The 21,909-nt window shown below is 32.9% G+C and overlaps 1 protein-coding gene across 6 annotated transcripts in view; it reads right to left on the bottom strand.

Annotated features, from left to right (window-relative positions):
- The window catches only part of GRIK2 (glutamate ionotropic receptor kainate type subunit 2), a 672,448-nt gene that overhangs the window by 31,795 nt on the left and 618,744 nt on the right, over positions 1 to 21,909 (bottom strand). For all 6 annotated transcript variants that reach the window (XM_030809503.1, XM_003258377.4, XM_030809504.1 and 3 more), the window contains one exon: positions 2,702 to 2,927. In XM_030809503.1, the coding sequence (XP_030665363.1) occupies positions 2,702 to 2,927 (226 nt within the window). The remainder of the gene's footprint in view (positions 1 to 2,701; positions 2,928 to 21,909) is intronic.

The following is a 21,909-nucleotide window of genomic DNA, read 5'->3' as shown; positions in this document are numbered from 1 at the left end:
CCTAACAAACCACTGCTTCCACCTCTCATAACTACTTTAAGAGTCTGCCTGATTTTTTGAATGTATTCTAGGACATCAGCTAACCATATTTCTCCATGTAGTCTAGCCTAATTTAGACTAAACTCTGAGAATCTATCAAGCACATTATTTGCCAAATTATTTAGCATTTAAATGGACCTGGGATATACAATCCTCTTCTTTTACTAGTTTAAAAAATTAAAGTTAGAGGCCATAAATTTCAAGTTACTTGTCCAAGAGCACAGTAGTGACAAGAATAAGTTCAGCATATGAGTGTGCAGAATACTGCATGATAATATGCATAGCACATTATCAGCCTCTTCTTTTAAGAGTATATGATTTTTCCTAGAAAAAAAACATATTTCAAAAATTATCAAAGAAGTTGTGCATCACAAATTCCAAATAACTGGTGCAGTAACTCATGAAGTTTCTAGGTTCAGCATGCATTTCTTATTGAGGGAAAGAACCATAATTGAGCTAACTATGCAGAATGCCAAGATTTGAGCACTCCCATCACACAGAGCTAGGGCAATAAACCAAAGCTTTACTGGTGATAAAGGTATAATTTAACACATTTTTGAGAAGTAAAAAATGTTTCTCAGCAATATAATTGTGAAAATGCAATCATTTTAATACATTTATTGTATATTAAAATTAATTGCCCAATTTTGAATTTGTACATAATATTGGAATAACAGGGACAAAGCTTGAGGAAGCCTTTCCCTGGTGCAGGTAATAAAGGGGGTATATTTTCTGGGGAGAATTTAAAAACAGTGGCATCCAGTATCATTATGCACTGGGAAGTCTAAAACATGTAAAATATAAAATATTCCTCCTCCAAAATATCTTTTGTTGGTCTAAATTCTAAACAATTATTGTTGAGTTTTAACAACTGAGCTTTTATTGACTTTCAAATTAGCAAATATTTATATTTAATTCTTTAATAAGCATTGTATTCTACCTGGAACTAAAATTGGAAAATTCCAATTATACCATTAACCCCTCAATTATGTGGACTCAGCTACACTTGCCTATTTGGGAGTAAGAACTCAAGTTTGTTTTTTTTCATTTCTATAATGACTGCACAATTATTCTTTGTTATGACTCTACTACATAAATGCAAGAATCAGTATCTCAAAATTTTGTCAAAACTAATTCAAGCTTTTTATAAACCATAATACATTTCAGATGATTTTCCAAATGTAATATTATTTAATATTAAATGTTTTGGTAGAAAATTAATGGACTTCCTAGACATTTCAGAGTTGCCAGAAATCAACGATCAGTTTTAACCAAGTCATTGACAAATTTGCAAAAGTTAAGGTCCAAAACATGTATAGTGTTATTAGTTACTACTGTGATAAATCATGAATATGTTTTCCCCTTTCTTTCAAAAAGTACATTGACGTAATTAAAATATGCTATTACTTTTTTCCCTCTGTACAATTAGTTTCCTGTTGCTACTCTAAAATATTACCATCAACTTAGTGATGTAAAACAATACAAAATTTATTATCTCACAGTTCTAGATGTCAGAAGTCCTGAAAGTGATGTCTCTGAAGGACTGTATTTCTTCTAAAGATCACCTGGCATTTGGCTCATGGCTCCTTACATCTTCAATACCAACAAATAATATCTACAAATCTCTCTCCTCTCTCTTCTTTCTCTTTCTCTCTCTCTCTCTTTCTCTCACATCCCTGTCATAATCACATCGTAACTATGACTCGACCCTACACTCTCCCTTTTACAAGGGCTCTTGTGATTACATTGGACGCATCTGGTTAATCCAGGAAAATCTCCTCATCTCAAGATCCTTAACTTAATCGCATTTGCAAAGTATCTTTTGCTATGATACATATTCAAAGTATATGCTATATTCAAAGTATATTGCTATAAAGTGACATATTCAAAGGTTATGGGGATTAAGACATAGACATCTCTGGGAAGCCATTATTCTGTCCACTACATGTACACATGTACTGTAATGTTTTATATATATACATATATGTGTGTGTGTTTACTTATGGCACCATCTTATACATATTCATACATGTTTGTATATCTATAATCAAGAGTTTTATTATGGTTTTCTGGAAATTACAATTCATTATCTTATTTGATTATTTTGACTAAAAATGATTTGCCATATGAAAGGAGGGGAATGTTAAAAATAATCCTTAGTGTTAAATATTCTAGATATGTCATTGGTAAATAGTCTGCTATTTCTACCTTCTTTTAAGTAAAACAATTCTAATAATATTCATGAGAGCCATTTATGCCTCACTTATTTTAGTTAACTCTCTAAGTCAAATACTATATTTGTAAGCTACAAATTTAAAAAAGTAAATTGTTACAAAAACTTTAGTGTACTCATAAAACATTTTTTGAATTTAAGATTGAAAAGAGAAGGTTAGCTGGGTTATACTGTGCGTTTTTCAACACTGATGCAGTAAAAATATCTACTGATCATTTTGATAGAAATTATTTTTTCCTATTTTTGACTTATCTATTTAGAAGAATATGTCCAAATTGATAACCTGCTTTTATACAATCATAGAGGGGTAGCAGGATGCATTTGGTAAAAACAAAATTCCTAATGGCATATGTGGACATACTGTTTTTCCCCTGTCTTACAGCAACTCAGATTAATGAACAAAGAACAAAGAGCTGACATAAAACCTACCCATGGGAGTGCCAACGCCATAACCTTTAGAGTCTATAAGGCCGCCAATCTGTGTCAGGTTACAGTTCCGCTGGGTAACAAACTCGATGGTTGTTGACTCCATTAGGAAAGCATAATCAGAGGTGAGGACTCGCTGGATTCCTTCTTCATTACTTTTGACCAACACTGACTGCCTTCTGCTACTCATAAAGGCCCACATTTTGTCATACGTGGAGATTTTTGATTTCTGAAGAAAATAAATATAAGTTGGTTACGAGAAAGGTATTCCTTAGTTTCCATGTGCTCCTATAATGCTTAGACACAATGAACTACATTTACTTTACTTGTACGATCTTAAACAATATAATTTTTAAGGGATATCCCTTACATGTGTATGTGTATATATATATATATATATCCCTTATATGTATATATACACACACAGACACACACACACACACATAAGGGATATATATATATCCCTTATATATATGTGTATGTGTATATATATATAGATAGATAGATAGATAGACCAAAAAAATCTGAATCTGTATAATGACTGTCTCATAGCAATTTCTCATCATATTTCAAGGTATAGTACAGATTTATTTAACAAATATATTTTTTAAAAATCTTCATGTTTAAAAATGCATCCCAGTATATCATTGAAAGTTATACATACAGCAGAAAATAAATGATTTATAAGGAAGTTCTTCGTGCTTGTCTCTTACCTGAGTATTTCATATTTGTCAACATTTCTTTACAACAAATATGGAAGAGAGAAACACTGCACTCAGATTGACACTGTAAGACTACAAGAGTTTATTTGTTTTCCCCCAACTTCGGTTAACATAACACAGCTGCTACATTAACCCCCAGGGATACACAAAAAAAAATATGGGTTGAAGAGAGGAGCAGAATGTGGTACAAATAAGGATGCTACAAATAAAGATGTCTACATTTCCACTGAGAAACAATTTGATCACCTCAGTACTTCTTTAAGCTGGACTTCAGAAATCTATTATTCAGGTCTACTAAATAACTAAAGATTCCTGGACCAATACAATTGAATAGTGTTTATATCCAACTGAAAATTCTCAGGAGGGCTTTACTAGAATTTCATTACTAAAAGAAGAAAATAGGTTTTGTTCAGAAGGCCCTGGTAAAACATAAACAGGAAAAACGTTAGCATCTGCTCCTTGAAAGTTCATCTATGAAACCTTTATCATCATTTAATTATTATATTATACAAATACCAAAAATAATCCTGAAGTTATAAACACAGGAAGGATATTCATCATACTGCTTGCATTATCATAAAAAGTTAAAACTATTTTCAAGCAAATAGATATGGAATATTTTTTACAGTTTAAGTGTGCTTTTATTTCTACATGTGCAAGGAAATAAATGTGATATTACCACTAGTTCCACTACAAGGCAGGCCCATAATATTACAAAGAAAAATCCTGGCACTGTTTCAATGATAAAATGGAAATAAGTACCTTATGATTTACTAGGAAAAAGAAAAAGGTACAATGAATGTGCTATAAAGACAAGGACAGAATCAGGTGCTAAGACTGGGTAGAAATGCAAAGCTTTGCTCCCCAGTGAAACACTGAACATGCCTGCCTCATCCTCCCAAAGTGCTAGGATTACAAGCGTGAGCCACCATGCCTGGACAAAATAATTATATTTTATAATAGTACACAAATCCATTCATTGTGAATATTTTACTATAATCCATGTGGTAAACACGTCAAACTTCTTTTTTTTAATCACAACTGAAAACCAACTTTAAGAAATGTTGCTACTGTATCCTTTACAAATGTATATAGTTTCATGTTAAATTACTATGAACTGTCATATTATTTCACATTTGAAATATCTGATCTACAATACTAACAGTTAATTGGTGTAATAAGTATTTTACAAAACATATACTCACTTGAAATTCTTGAAATACTTTCCAGCACTGATTTTTCATTTCTTTAAGCATTTCTATTATTTTAATGGCAAAATATATTTAGATAGAAAAGTCACCCAAACTGCTTTAATTCTCATAATAAATATGAAAGCTCAGTTTAAGAAATATGATTATCTGCTGGTCACCTACCAGGAAATGGGTAACTTTAGAATACACCCTCACTCCACAAACGTCCAGAGATAGTCAGTTCTAGATCCCTTTCAAAGCCAAAATAAACATGGGTTTAAAAAAAGTAGAATTTATTGAAGGGATGTTTTAAAAACAGTTAGATTGTTACAGCCTATCTCTGAATAACATGATAACTCCCCCATCCCACCCAAGCAGGGACTAGAGGTTTTATTCTCCGGAGAGGAATCAAGAGCATGCTGGACAGTTGAACCAGGGAAGACCATATTAAAACCAGAAGAAATAAGTTGAAACCCATAACCAATGTTGAGACCAGTCAGCCTTATGTCTGTCTTGATTCATATACTTCCTCCAGAAAGAATAATAGATTTTTTTTCAAGCAAAATAAATAGTATTAATAGTAATAATAAAAGTTTACACATATATAAATTCTAGCATGTGCTAGACACTATGCCAAATTATTTACAAATACTAAAATTTTTAATTTTTATAAAAATAAGTAGGTATTTTTGTACCCCTTTTATAAACAAGAAAACCAAAACACAATGATGTTAATGATTTGCCTAAAATTATATGGCTACTTAGTGGCAAAACCAGGATTCGAACATGGGAAGATTACCTACAAGGTTCATAATCTTAATCAGTGCACTACACCAACTCTATCTAAATATACATTTCATGGATTTTCTAACTAAATTACCCACTACATACCCCACAGTGAAACTCAGTTTTTCAGCTTTGAGTAAGCACCTAGAGTTTGCAGTGAGCCTTTTAAAATCTATTAAATATGATCAAACAGCCAAGGATAACCAGATATTTGAGGACAGCCTCCAACTGAAAATATAAAGACTAAAGCAAGCAGAATGGCATAAATGATCCTCAAAGTGGTAAGAAATATTTTAGAAATGCAACAAAACAAAAATTCAAAATGCATTCTCTTGCATTTACAACATCAAGAACTCTCTAATATGAGAGAAAGCACTCAAGAGATGCTGTCTTGGATATGAACTTGATGGGAGGGATAACTGAAGAAAGTATTCTCTGGCTGGGGCACCATGAGCTAAGGAACAGAGTGCTATAAAATGATAGCAAAATAAATAAGGAGTAATGAAGGTGACCTGAAGCCTTCCCTCAGCTTTTTAAACTTTAGACAGGCTCCTTCTGACCTCCAGGCCCCATCTTAAGCTCACTCAGTCCCTTATATGATTCAGATAGCCTAAGCATCAAGGTATTTTCCCTCCCCTCTCGTAGATAATTTACTTCTGAATTCTTGTAATTGTAAATTCTTTATTTGTCCCTTTTAAATGTAAATCTTTGTGAAAGCCTCTTGGCAGTGTTTCAACACCAGACTGTCTTTCTAAAGGGCCTGGAGCCAACCCTTTGAAAGGTAATCATCAAGGAAGGAGGCATCTCTATCTTCCAGTCTCTGTGGAAAGGTAGAAAACTAACTTCAGACAGAGGGTCCCTTGTTCCAAGTTGTAAAACTACTTTCTGTGACGAAGATATGAGAAAGTTTACATTTCCCTTGGATAATCCCAATTAGCAAACACATATGGTCATAACCCCCCATACCCACCCAATTGTTGTTAAAAGTTCTTTTTCCCTTAAAAATCCCCAACCCATCCTTTAAAATTCTCCAGAGTTTCAGCCCAGTTCAGAGATTGAGTTCTGATCTCTCTCTTCCTTTTTGGAATAGACAAGTCTTCCTTATTGGTTTAACTTTTCCCAGTGCAACTTTTGCATTCACAGAGCCAAGTTACTGTTTTATTTAAAATAGGTGTATCACCATAGAATACTACACAGTCATAAAAAAGAACAAAATCATGCCCTTTACAGCAACGTGGATGCAGCTGGATGGAGGCCATTATCCTAAGTGAATTAACACAGGAACAGAAAACCAAATATTGCACGTTCTCAGATATAAATGGGAGCTAAACATTGAGTACTCATGGACATAAAGATAGCAACAATAGACACTGAGGATTACCAAGGGAGGAAGATGATGGGGGCAAGGGTTGAAAACATATTGCAGACTATGCTCACTACCTAGGTGACATGATCAACTGTACCTCAAACCTCAGCATCACATAATGTACCCATGTAACAAACCTGCACATATATATATCCTGAATCTAAAATAAAAATTGAAATTATTAAAAATTTTAAAAATAAAATAAAAATAAATAAGTAAAATATGTTTATGGAATTATTTTTATGTAATAGGCACAATTTTAGACACTGACCAGGGTCCAGGTTTCATAAATTGTTAACATGCAGGAACAAAATATGCCTTAATCATAGGAGCAGTGAGAAGTGACGGCAATTATGAAGCAGATTGTCTATGGATGATGAAATCAGATTTGCATTTTGAAGAGATCACTAAGACTACAATGGATGTGAAAAGACCATTTAGAAGCACATAGCATCAGTCTAAGGAAACAGTACTTGGACTCTGGAGATGGTGTTGGAGACGGAAAGATATCCAGAAACTCAAAGGGTGTGTGTGTGTGTGTGTGTGTGTGTGTGTAATGCATAATACTTGGTAATTATTGAAATATAAAAAGTAAAGAAGAGGTTTAGGTTGAACAAGTCCTTGGTTTCTGTTTTAAACTTGAGCATTACTGACAGAGGAAAAAACTGAAAGAAGATCAAATTTTAGGGGAGAAAGATTATACCTAGTGAGTGGGGGACATATGAGGAACATTCAAATGGATCTGTAATACGAAGTTAGATATTAAGTCTGGAGTTCAGAGGGGAGATCAAAGCTAAAAATGTAGATTCTGAAAATGCCATATTAGATACAATTGACCAGGTAGTGGATAGATGTGGAAAAAGACAGGAGAGGAAGATAAGATGAGTCCTAGGATTAAGGCTTGTGGAATTTTGAATTTCACCAGCTGGCATAGGAGGCTGAAATGTAAAAAGAGTAAACAGAGAAAGAAGAAAATCTAAGTACTGCATAAATTAAGGCAAGAGAAAGTTGAGTGAGGAAGTGGTCCCTTGTAGTGATTTTGCTAGAAAACTACAAACAATGAAAACTGAATAATTTCCTTTGGATATGGCAACAGAGAGTTTCTTGGTTATTTTAGCAAGGGCTAATTTAGGGGAGTGAAGCTCTTAGAAGTCACATCAAAGTGGATTAAGAAAGGATTTGAGGAAAGTAAACTGGTAGCAGTAAGTGCCAAAAAGAAAAAAAAAATAAAATAAAAAGTACGACCCTGAAGATGAGCAGATCTAGAATAGCAGATAGAAGAATATTTTGGTTTAAGTAAGATTTTAAAAGATTGAAGAGATTTGAGCATGTTTAAATGCCAATGGTGGATGTTTCAAAAGAAAGGAGAGGTTTAAAATGTCAGAGAAAGAAAGAACAATCAATAATGCAAAGTTCCTTTGGCTAACATCTCCCCATTTCCTCCCCTCAAACCCCTGGTAACTACTATTCTACTCCCTGCTTCTATGAGTTCAACTTTTTTTACATTCCATGTGTAAGTGAGATCATGCAGCATTGGTTTTTCTGTGCCTAGCTTATGTCATTTAACATAGTGACTACACATAATTATACTGCAAATTTATACTTGAAAGTTGCTAAGAGAATAGACCTTAAATATTCTCACCACATACACAAAAATACAGGATAATGGATATGTTAATTAAACTGATTTTGATAATTTTATATATATATATGTATGCAGATATACATAAGATACTAGGAAATACGCAGGAATTGAGACTCAGCCTGGCTCTGTGCGTAGCTGCTGTTAAATTTATTAGGAAAGACTCTCCAAAACTGTAAATATATACAATTTTTATTATTTTATTGAGGTCAACTGTACCTCAGTGAAGCTGTAAAAAGTAAGTCAGTGTTCCTAATAAGGTGGATCCTGAGTAGAATAAACGAGGATTTAAAACACTGCCATTGGCTTGACCTCTGGTTTGAAAATATTTATATTCAACACCCATGGGGTCATACTTCCACTGTAAAGTATATTGTATAAGGGGAAAATAAGAAGGCTTAGCTAGATTTATTTTTCATAAAGCAGAAAGTTGTTGAACATTCTCAGAGTTAAATAGATTATAGGAACTTGAAAGGTAAAAATCAATAAATGGGAGCTGTACAAGTTAAAGAAAAGGAATAAAAACGCATTTAAGATCAGTGAGGAGGTAAAAATGAAATTAATCAAATATTTCTATGTTGAATATGAAAGTTGTATGCAAATTGACATAAAAGAAAGGAAATACAAAGTTGCAGTATAAACTAAAGATTATAGGTGGAAAACAACGGGCATGTTGAAGAAGCCACCTGTAAATACATTTTGCTCCATCTCCTGTGACAATGGTTAGTGTCTTTCAGCGAAGTAGATACTGATCATTGCCAAGGGACCTGATTAAAATCAAACATAGGGACTAAGCTGATCAGCCAAAATGTCCACAGTCTTTGAAGGTCCTCTGGCCACTGTGATGAGAGAAAGTGAAGACTGAGACAGAATACCAGGAAAGACTCAGGAATTGAGACACGTCCTGGCCCTGTCCATAGCTGCTGCCAAATTTATTAGGAAATACTTTCCAAAAGAATGTAGTACCTAAGAGAAATATATAAAATAAAAGACAGGTAGTAAGCTAAGCACATCATAAAATAATTTTCTATTAGCAAATAATTGAGGTAACAACAAATTAGAGGATAATAAACAGCTCAACTTGAGAGTATCCAAGTAAAAGATAAGAAATAGTTAAAATATTTTTCTTTCCTACACAGTTGAGAGAACCAAAGCTCCTTGCTTAAAAAAAAAAGTGAAAATAGATAAAATTTATGGCATCGTGATTTTGCAAAAGAATTTTAATTACATAAAACATAAAAAGATTATAACTTACCTGACAAAAATAAAAAAAAGATCTTTTAAGTATTATCCTTATAGTTATATTATACAGAGTAATTAGCCAGGTAAAGCCAAGAAAATCAATTAAATATCTCAAAGACATTGCATGAAATGCATATCTAAAAAAAAGCACTGTAAGAAAAATGCATTTTTAAGTTTTTGTAAATAAAATCATCTTATTTTCCCACTAAACTCATCCTATCTGCCACTGAAAATACTGGAATGTATTTCTATTTTATTCCTCCTTTCCTTAAAGAAACTTATTTTTCTATGTTACATTAGATGATTTTGGGGTGTCAATGTTTAGCAATGTTTATTTTATAAAAATGCCGAGGCTTGTAAGCCGGTTTGTTTTTTGCTACATCAGCACAAACCAATAAAATCAGTTCATAAGACACTATCTGCTTATAATAGCAGTTTTTATGGACTGTGAAACATCAACAAAATAATAAATTTTTGCCAAAAATAAACTTTAAAGGAATAAGAAATACAACCCTTTTTAAAATTCACAATTGCCAAATGATTTTGTGTATTAAAAAGAGCATAGAATGTAAATATTTAAAATATTTTAAACACACATCTAACAATTTAAAACTTATAGACATTTTAGTTTAGTTTCTGCTAGAACACTAAATAAAGTTTGCAACCTGGAAATTATTTGGCTGTTTGCAAGTCTCAAATGACTAAAAAATTTTAGGGTAAATTTCTTTTCTGGATGTTTTAGTGAACTGGTAAAATATCAGTGTAAGAATAGTGCTTTGCAATTTTGTTTTAAATTTCTTCTAAAATATTATGAAAAGCTAATAAGGTAAGGTTCACTCTTGAACCACTTGCATAGATCTTCTTTTCTTTTACTGGGAGCAACATATTTGACAAATATAAAGGCATCTTCTTTTTAAAGATATCTTAGGTACACAAATGAACTCTTCACCTTTATTATTTTGTTTGCTGTCAAAAATAAATCAAAATTTAGAAACCATCTTATGCTCATTGAACTTGCTTTTATAAACCTGTCTAAAAATGACAAGAAAATAACATTATCAATATTTGTGTAACCTCTTAAAGCAAAGATTTAGAATTAATTTTTAAGTATGTTCTACAGGAAAGTTTTCTCCATGAATGAAATATAAAACCTTTAACATTAATTTTGTTTTAAATGTCATAACAACAACACATCCACCATACAAAGAAAATGGAATACTATTTTGTAATATGTTTTGTTGTACATGATATTAGAAATGTTGACTTCAGCTCAGATACCTTAAAAAGTTAATCAGGTGGTACAACACCCAAAATATTTTGAAGTGATCTGAAAAAGACTTTATTGTTAAAAAATTCTATTTCTTTTGAATTAATAAACAGACATTTATAAATAAAAGTTGTATCTCCTAAATAATAAATCTGGCAGAATTAGTTTAACATTGGTATATAGATTAATACAGTAAAATTGCTAAAAGCAAATACAGTAATTTCTGACTTTTTAAAATTAACAACGTAAATTTTGTGGTATTTCATACTTACTCAAATTGTTCTTTTTCAATACATTTTACATGACCAATTTTGTTTATAATGCTAACTTAAATATTTGGCTATAAGTGCTATAATAATAATTCTTATTTTGTTATGAAAAAGTTACATGCAATAAGCCCTAATGCCCATAGCAAGGTCTCCCTTGGTAAGAGAGAGTCTGGCTGAGATTTCCATTTTAATTTTTTATTACAGAAATAAATTACCAACAATACTGGACCATATGTGCTAGATAAGAACAGCTGAGCCCTATCTGGACTCATCTGACCTTGGTCACTAGGAAATTAGAGTTAATTCAGGGAAACAAGACTGAAGCCATATGTGGTTCATATCAAAGTTGGAGCTGAGTCCAGTGCAGTGATCTGAAAAGCATTCAGTTGTTAGTAAACCTGTCAGTCCTTGGGATAATTCTGGCAGTGTTATCTCGAGGCATCTGTAATCTCTTAAAACAGGATATTTGAAGGGAAGGACAATGAAACAGAGAGAATTGCTCTTCTCCGTGTTACTGTGAGTTAATAGAGGAATAAAAGAAATCAGAGTGACTAAGCATAATATGATAGGCAGTAAGTTTAGTATCATTTGGTGCAGTTAAAGACAGTTATCCTTTTTAGGTAGTTGAAACAGCATTTGATAGTTCATTGTATACCATTCCAAGTATCTCATAATGAAGGTTCATTGCATATTATCTTTTAAGTGAGATGTCTTCGACTTTCCTGATCAAATGTTTTCTTCTCTTATAAATAATAGCCATCAAGAATATATTTTACTGTCATGTGGCCAAACTGAAATACAATTAAGAAACTTTACCACACTGGGTCAATGAAGGACCTTGGATAAGCCATAATTTTTTTTCGCTACCTAATGTAATAAAAAGCTTCTTTAACAATATCGTGGAAGTATTGTGATAAATAAATGAGAAAATTCATCTAAAGCCATTTTGACAGGCCATAAAGCTCTGTAAAGATAATCAGAATTTATTCTCGTTGACTGTTTTACATAATCAATCAAAAGAGAAACACAGTACTTGTACATGTGATGACTGCAGCATATACCTACTGTCTTCATATATATACATATATATATGTGTGTATATGCCCTTACCATTACAATAATTCATAATTTTTAAGGATATGGAAACTTGTTTTCCCCTCTATTGTTATTTAATCACCCTTGTAAGCAAGAATAGAAAAAGCACCCTGAGCTTTTGGTAGAAGCTTTAACCAACATGGCCCTTAAGGTCAGGCCTTTTCAGGTGAGGAGACTTAGAGGCACAAAAGTTTTATTTTAAAACTCAACCTATTCTATTTAATAATTCACCAGATTATTCATTCATTCATTTGGTCTATCATTCTAATATATATTGACCACCAACTTGGTATAAATAACCATGCCAGGCACTGTGTGTGCGAAGATTTACCAAAAACAAAACATGACCCCTGTCCTGGCAAAGCTTAAAGTCTTATAATGCATTACAAGTACACTGAGAATTAAAACGTATCACAATATGAATATGTATAAAGTAATCAATGATTATATTAATCATTAATTTGCAGCACATTTTAATTAGGGGTACGAATTAATAGAGGGGCTTTGACTATGCTGTTTTCTCTAGCTGGAATGCATTTTCCCTGCATATCCATGTGCCTCGCTTCTCCTCTTCCTCTTGGTGTTTGCTGATACATTCCTTTTTCCAGAGAATTTCTAATATTTACACTATTTAAAATTAAAACCCTCGACTCACCATATATATACCTTATCCTCCTTCTATTTTATTTGTATTCATACCTCTTAATGACTAGGTAGTATATGATGTATTTCCTCTTCATGCTTATTTATCTGTTCAATTTCTATCTCTACCTACTAGAAGAAAAACTCCATTAATGCAAGGATTTTTCCCTATCCTTATAGCTCTTGTACCTGGAACAGTGTCTAGCATATCATAGATATCAATAGATACTTATTGAATACATTAAAAAAATGAATAAATGAATGACTAGATGCATGCAATGAAATTATTCCTATCATGCTGGAGTTTAGAAGACAGGCATATTACTTTCAGCTCTAACATTACCAAGCTAAATGATCTGTAGTGAGTAAGTTTATCTCTCTAGAAGTAAATTTGTTCAATTGAGGAATAAATGGATTAGGCTATATAAATTCCAAGGTATTTTTCAGTGGAGATGGTCTATATATCCATTAATATTTATTTTTGTTCTTTTTTTGATTTTTATTTATAAATAACATACATATATATATATATATATATATATATATATATATCATGGCACCTGTGATAATTTAATACAGTCATATAATTTGTAATGATCAAATCAGTTTAATTAAGAATAACCAGACATGTACTTATTTTTCTCATATTCTGTTCATGGCTTCATTCAATAAGAAAAATATATGTATATATACCTGACCCAGCTTTAAAGCAAAACAGAAAGATAGCCACATTATTGCTCTACATAAATAATTTTAAATTCTATTTAATTTTAAGTACAGCTTTAATACATTAATGAAAAATGTATTTCACACTCCACATATATCAAGAATGGGAAATGCATCCTTCTTGTTTCTTTCCTACTTCTAGATCACACATTCCACACTCCTCTTGAAAGCAAGCAAAGGTACAAAACCCTGTTCTTTTAAGGTTCGTACCATTCAATATTACTACCTGATTTATGTTACTAGTCTTCTATTGATTTCCTGGATACAGATGTTTGCTTCTCCTCAGTGATGAACTAGTAAATGTTTAACAGTTGTCTCTCTGGAAAAGGGAGACTTGCCCTGATTTGTAGTGTTTGCCGATTTTTATTTGCTTTATTTTTACTTGTGGTGCTTGCCGATTTTATATCCACTATTAATGATTTCAAGCTACAGGTATTATGTCAGCCAAATCATAAAATTTCTGTAAATTTATTTCCTGAAAATCAGTACAAGTCATTTCCAGCCTACTGCTGTTTCTCTTTCACCAGCTTGAAACTGAAAAGTCACTCAGAGTCCTTCACACAGAGTGCCCTTTACACAGGACTCAGAGTAACTTGTCAGTCATTCAAAATCATTACCAACACTTTTCTTAGTGCTTCAGCCAATCATGGTCACATAACGCTATTTTCAACACCTTAATTTACTTTACTTTCAAAATGAATTACTCAACTTTCCTGCTCTATTATTTTAGACTATTTTTTCTCCCCACTTTGTTTATTCAGTTTCTTTACTGGTAATATTTTCCAATCCCACTGGAGCCTCATGCCCATTAAAGACCAACAGTCTTTAGATTCATTAGATTTTTCTACTTTTTTATATTATACCATGTTCAGATGATTTTTCCATGATATAAATCTCAATATTACTTTTGCCAATATCTTAAACTCACTAAACTCTCTCTTTCCTTTGAACTGTTTAACCCAACCCCAGCCCTGGAGTAACTCAACTATCAATGTCTTCTGAATCTGAAGCAGTACAGCATTGCTGGAAAAAGTGGTACTATCAAGAGTACTAACATGAAGGACATGTTCAACCCTGCCCAGAAAGCTTAGTATCTCTTTCAACTTATTCTCTACAACGTCAATTTCAAATTGCTCCTTTCCTGACACTCAAAACTTTCTGTGGACTCAACTCACTTTTAGTAGTTGACCTGGGTTTTACTTTACAGAGAAAAATAAAACCGTTTATGGAAACACAGTCAAAAATCAATCCAAAACCTTCTTATGTCAAAGACCGTCTGTCAAAATCTCTCCTGTTCTCCTTCTGTTTGTTACCCTGCAGGCCACAGCGAATCCTTCATTTTCTGCTTTAAATTCCATCATATTCTTACATTACTTACAGGAATCTTATATAATTATTTATTTATTTAATTACCACTCCCTTTTTACTGACAACATTTAACATGTTCAAGCCTTTCAGATCTTATTTTTCTTTCCACTAGTTAACATACTTTCCACAGTAGTTACCATACTTTCTCTCTTTCCCTTCACAACAGAATTAATCAAAGAATTTTCTTCATGATTTCATTTACTTATTTTCCAATTAGCCCACTAGATTCCTTAGTGAAATAAATCTGAGAAAATATACCAGTGATCACCATGTATTTTAAATTTAAATTAATTTTTTGGGACACAGGTTACTTGGCCACTTTCCAGCATACCATTCTCTTAACCACTCCTGCATTCTTGCAACACTCTAACAACTATTCTCATATCCACCACTGTCCCTTTCAATCTGTTCACTACACTGAGCCAGCATGATTTTCCTAAATCTCAATCTTGATCATATCAACTCTTACTTTATTAACTCACTTATAAAGCTCTGTTACTCTTAAGATAGAAAACATGGCTCTCTATTATGCTAAAGATTAAAAAAAGAAAATAATAACTGATGCCAAAGCTCTAGCAGGCATAGCTAGTTGTCTACCCATTTGCTCTATAAATATTTGAAGAAATGAATGAAGTGACTGAATCAAGTGATGAAGGTACAATGGCAATGGAACACTAGATTATAAAAAATATAATATTGAAGATGTCTCTTCAGAAAAAAATCAATAATACATCTTTCTTAATTCTGACAGTACGAACTATGCATAAAGTTATTATAGAATAGCTGAAGGAAACATTCAAATCAATCATGAAAATGTATCCAATTTCTTTTGCATTAAGTTTGTTTGTTTATTTTTAGAGACATGCTCTCACTCTGCCACACAGGCTGGAATGCAGTGGCACAATCATGGCTTACTCACATTTGGATTACCAAAATGTAAGATACAATAACTAGGAGACCAGGCTCTCAAAGTGTAGTCACAGAAAATGTATGTGTGTACCTGTGTGTGTATGTCTGTATTTAGCCAATTTTATCAAATTTTAGAATAAGAAATAACTACTTCACTGAGAAATGAGTCATGGTTTTAATTCATTAACAACTGTGGGCCAGGCGCGGTGGCTCACGCTTGTAATCCCAGCACTTTGGGAGGCTGAGGCGGGCGGATCACGAGGTCAGGAGATCGAGACCACGGTGAAACCCTGTCTCTACTAAAAATACAAAAAAAAAAAAAAAATAAGCCAGGCGTGGTGGTGGGTGCCTGTAGTCCCAGCTACTCAGAGAGGCTGAGGCAGGAGAATGGCGTGAACCCGGGAGGCGGAGCTTGCAGTGAGCCGAGATTGCGCCACTGCACTCCAGCCTGGGCGACAGAGCAAGACTCCGTCTCAAAAAAAAAAAAAAAAAAAAAAAAACTGTGTATGGAGTTTTTTTTCTTGATTTATGGACTCTGTTTTGAAATATTACCCAGTTATATGTACATAAGTTATTTGTTAAATTTTTATATATAAATATATGTTGTGTGTGTGTGTATGTGTGTGTTATATAGACAGACTCATTTAAAAGGAAAAGAAAAATAATGAATTTTATGAACCAGGAGAACTATGCTTGATAGAGCCAGTGAAGTTTAAAAATAATATAAATTATTTATATTAATATCTAAATCTACCCTTCTAAAAATCAATACAATGTTGGCATATTTATATCCATAGTTTTTTTTTTTAAATGTATCAGCATCCTGGCCACGCTGTGTTTGAAACAAGTGAAGAAAGGTCTATGCTACTATTTAAAACAAAACTGACTGCCGCTCACAAAACTAACTTTTTAAAATTCAAAATTCATTCTAGATTGGGTGAAGTTTCAAGGACACTTTAAAGAAATTATAATTATAATTCAACCTTCTTAATACATAAGCAGGGGAGCTCAGCTGTGACTAAAAATGTATGAGAATTAGATACGGATGAATTTAGTTAAATAAAAGAAACACCTAAAAATATGGTGCAAAGTAAAATTGAATATAATATAGGAGTCTGAAAAAATACTAATAAGCTTCTGAAAGAACAAACAGTAAAATTCTAGGACATCACCTCGATTATTATTAATGGGTTTTAATATTTTACTTTAAATATTAATTAGCAAACTACTAACTGAAAGCTATCGAATAGCATTAGTGTAAACAGTATTAAATATAAAAATTATCTGAAATAAAACTAAAGTTCAGTCAACAATATGTAGATGAATTATTTATTTGTAATATATTTACATAATTATCTTGTAAAGAGTATTATTTTAGCTGTCTATTATCAGATAAACTAAAAATAAAGGAACTAGTTTACCCTCAGTTTTCTATGAAATAAAAATTCAGTACTCACATTTATTTCATTTCCTTATAAGGATTTTATAAAAACAAAGATTTATTTACTCTGACACTTAATAACTAGGGAATCAATGCCAGTAATAACAACATCTTAGACTGTAATACAATAGTATTTGAACTTTTACTTTAACTATTTGTCTTTATCATTCAGATTTTCTATCCTTCCTGAGAAAACTAACATGAAATGTGAAATCTTTCATAAAAAGCATTTATTATTTTCATTAGAATGTTTCTTACTGTCTTTACTTCCCATATGAGTGTTGTGACCATGTCTAGGAAGCACATAGTTTTCTATAGAATGAAAATTTTAAAGAACTTCTTTTTATATGAATATTCTCAAATATATACATATAAATTGCTGTTCTTTTTTTAAAATAGTCACTTTATTTTAAATTTGCTTGAATGTTTCAAGTTCCTCTTTTGAAATTGCCTTCAGATGCCTAAAGATTGTTCTTTCGGAATATCCTCATTAATAACAAGTCTAACATTAGGATCGCCTTTCTTTTTGAAAAATGTCACGGTATTTTAAGTAAAATAATGCATAAGTTATATACTATTTTTGTAATTGTTCTAAAAACAGGAATAGCTATTGACAAATATTCTCTGATCAAACTTTCCCAAGGCTTTTGAAGCTTCACCTAGGCACATCTATGAACTTCTTTATAAAATCCAGTTTTAGCAAAGAACCCTGTTAAGTCAGTTTAGCAAGAAGCTCCCATTCTTAATGTCCAGTGACCCAAAATAGCTCACTGGGTTCCTCATTCTTCATCATCCCGCAAGATCCCAAGGTCTGATCACTTTGGCCTGTCTTCAGCAGAATCTTCTTAGGATGGTTTAGCCAGAATCTCCTTACCCTGATGTTTCCTTTTACTAATTTTTCACCCACTGAGCCTCACTCTGCTCCATGGCTATAAATTTCCACTTGCCCATGATATATTCTGAGTTGATCCCAATATATCTTCCCTATTACAATATCCAATTGCAGTGATCCCTAAAGCTATAGCAAAGGTCCTGAAGAAAGTCTGCCATACAATGTTTTAACATGTATCACTGATTATTTTTTTTCTTTAACACTATAAATAAAGCAACTAATTCTTGTGTCATAAGCAAGGGTATTCTAAAAACAATTTCAAAATGAAAGGTCTAAGAGTTTTCTTGGCAATCATATCAAAGACAGGACCCTGAGATACTTACTCTGTGGAATTGCAATTACTTCCTGTAAGCACTCTACATTATTTCTACACAATATAGTCTTTTTAACCTAAAGAGGATTTTTTTTAACTAAACATCTTTATTTATATAGCAGAAAACAATATTTTAAAAAATATGGCATCTGTCTGAAATGTTTTTAACAACTGTATGGGTAATATGATGATAAATTAGACATTTCAATTGATGCACAAAGAAATCATGAGCATAATACACTAAGTAAATATGAAATAGACAACCATTAGACATTTCATAGTAGGAGATCTAGAAGCAGTTAGATGGTTAATTTAAAAGGGATATATAAAGATGATTTTAAAAGATTAAGAGTAGATATGTCAAGGATAATTTGTTAGAAGAGAGCAATGCTCTTGATGTGATTCCCAATATTCCTTTGCCTTGGTTGGTATGTGTGTAAAAAGTAAAGCTCATAATCCTAAACTGGTTGAAAAGTGATAAACTGAAAAGACTGACACAAATCACATGTATAGGTTGACAAAAAGAATGCTTGTACCTCACACAGTTAGGAAAGCTGAAGAGTAAATGCCCACCTGTGAAAAACAACTGCACTCCTTTCTGGAAAGGCAGGGAGGTGTTTGAACACTTAGGATAAAATGTGAGCATCTGAGTAAGAATGTTAGTCTGGGGCCATTGTGATAGTAAATTTTCCCAAAAGAGCAGTTGCAGTAGGAAGAGGAAGTGCATTTCACAGTTAGCATAATTTCAGCATTTGCTGAGGTAGATGTCACAGCTACTTCACCAGAGCATTTCTGTTGATTCTAAAAAAGCTGCAGATGTCCAGGAATGTTGCCTTTGCTCTGGGGAGTTTCCTCTAACACCATCCATCTAAAAGATATCATGTTAAGAAGGTATCAAACCAGATGTTAAAGACTAGTTTTGAGATGGTAGTTTGACTGACTCTAGCCTTAAATTTCAGCTGATGCATCATTCTGACTTGATAAAAGTAAGCAGAACGGCTAGCATAACCAGCTGATTTGCCAGAGCAAATGCTACTAACAAAAATCTATTTAAATAAAGCCAAGTCAAATTTTATCTATTTTTAAAAGTTGATATAGCCAACTGAAAACACAATACAAAACTATTATTTCAAACCCCTTCACAGAAAAAAAATAATTTAAAAATTTATTTTAAACAAAAGAAAACGACATCAGATGTTTCAGAATATTTTGTGTTGCTTACTTTTAGAAAATAAGCTGCATTCTTACTACAATCATTAAACATTAAGATTTCATTGGTCTTTCCTAGCAACAGTGCCATTTTTAAAAATACTGCTTCCAGCCCAGCATTTAAGGAGGTCAAAAGTCTTTATTATGTCTTACCAAGTAAAAAGGTGAACAAATTGAAGAGTCAACAATGCTTATTAGATCTTTTAGAGATGTCACAGGGCAAACTGCTGCCCCCAACATTAGAGAGCCAGATACATGGATATAGAGAACCACAAATTACTGAAGCAGATATCCATGAGCAGAAACCTCAATTGGGACAAGTACCACTGAGGTGGAAAATCCTAAACTGATAATGAATTGATGAATTGCTGGGTGCCAGAAGTGAGGGGAAATTAAAAGATAAACTCTAGGGGAACCCAGTCATGGTGTAGGACCTATTTTGAAATACTTCGCAGTATATTTACCATCGTTTTCAGCAAGGCCAGTCCTCAGGAGAAATTCTTTTACCAGAGCCTAAATTGCTGGGGTTATATCAGAGCCTAACCTATTTGGCGAGAAGGAAAATACCCAACTCAAGCTCTCTCTTTTCTTCCATGTAGTAGAAGGGAAATACACAATTCCAGTTCCTTCCAGTCATTCTACCTCACCTGAAACAGAGGAGGGGCCTGTGAGATTGTAGACCAGAAGCAGAAGCTCACCAAAAGCCTGAGATCTAATAATAGGACTGGAAAAAGTTACCTTCCCCTTCTATCTTCCCACTACATTATTAATAGCCTATTTACTACAGTTACATTTACTGCCTCATGTCTGCCTTCCAACAGAAAGTTACAAGGCATACTAGAAGGGAAAAAAAAAAGTTTGAAGAGACTGAACAATCATTAGAACAAGAGTCAGATATGGCAGTAAGTTTGGAATTATCAGGCCAAGAACTCCTAAAAAAATGATTATTTTTCTATGGCCTTTAATGGAAAAAGTAAACAACAAGCAAGAACAGATTGACAATGTAAGCAGAGGGATAGAAATTCTAATAAAGAAATGCTAGGGATCAAGGCATTGTAAAGAAATGAATAATGAGATTTTCATGGTTTTAGTAGTAGACTGGACACACCTGAGGAAAGAATCTCTGAACTTAAGAATACAAAAATGGAAAATTTTCAAACTAAAAAATAGAGAAATAGACTGAGAAAAAATCAGAACAAAATATCTAAGAACTGTGGGAAAATTATAAAATGTATAATATAGACATAATAAGAATAGTAAAAGGAGAAGAAAGAGAGAAAGGAACAGAAAAAATGTATGAGGCAATAATGCCTGGGAATTGTCCTCAAGTTAATGTCAGATATCAAACTACATATCCAGAAAGTACAGAGAACACAAAGCAGGAGAGATAACAAACCAAACCAAACAAAAATCTACACCTAGGAGTATCATATGCAATTGATATGGTTTGGCTTTATGTCCCCACTCAAGTCTCATCTGGAATTGTAATCACAAAATGTCAAGGGAGGGACCTGGTGCGGAGGTGATTGGATCATAAGGACAGTTTCCACCATGCTGTTCTTATGACAGTGAGTGAGTTCTCACAAAACCTGATGGTTTTAAAAGTGTTTGGCAGTTCCCCCTTCACTCTCTCCATCTCCTGCCACCTTGTTTGTGTGGTTGTTTTATTGTCATCATGTTTTCAGCTGTTTATTATGCCAACTTGTTTGTGTGGTCTAAATATACAAGTGTGTTTTGTAGTGACTAGTAATTGTCTTTCCTTTCCATATTTAGTGCTTCTTTCAGGAGCTCTTGTAAGGCAGGTCTAGAGGTATGAATTCCCTTAGAACTTGCTTGTCTGGAAAGGATCTTATTTTTCCTTTGCTTATGAAGCTTAGTTTAGCTGGATATGAAACTCTTGGTTGGGAGTTCTTTTCTTTAAGAATGTTGAATATGAGGCCCCAATCTCTTCTGGCTCATAGGGTTTCTGCTGAGTTGTCCACTGCTAGTCTAATGGGCTACCTTTTGTAGGTGACCTGTCCTTTCTCTCTAGCTGCTTTTAACATTTTTTTTTCATTTTGACCTTGGAGAATCTGATGATGATGTGTCTTGAGTATAATCTTCTTGTGAAATATTTTGTGAGAGTTCTCTGC

This window comes from Nomascus leucogenys, chromosome 3 (assembly GCF_006542625.1).
Source record: "Nomascus leucogenys isolate Asia chromosome 3, Asia_NLE_v1, whole genome shotgun sequence".
Classification (NCBI taxonomy): domain Eukaryota; kingdom Metazoa; phylum Chordata; class Mammalia; order Primates; family Hylobatidae; genus Nomascus; species Nomascus leucogenys.
The sequence above is the reverse complement of the archived record's forward strand: the minus strand, read 5'-3'. Positions and strand labels throughout refer to the sequence as shown.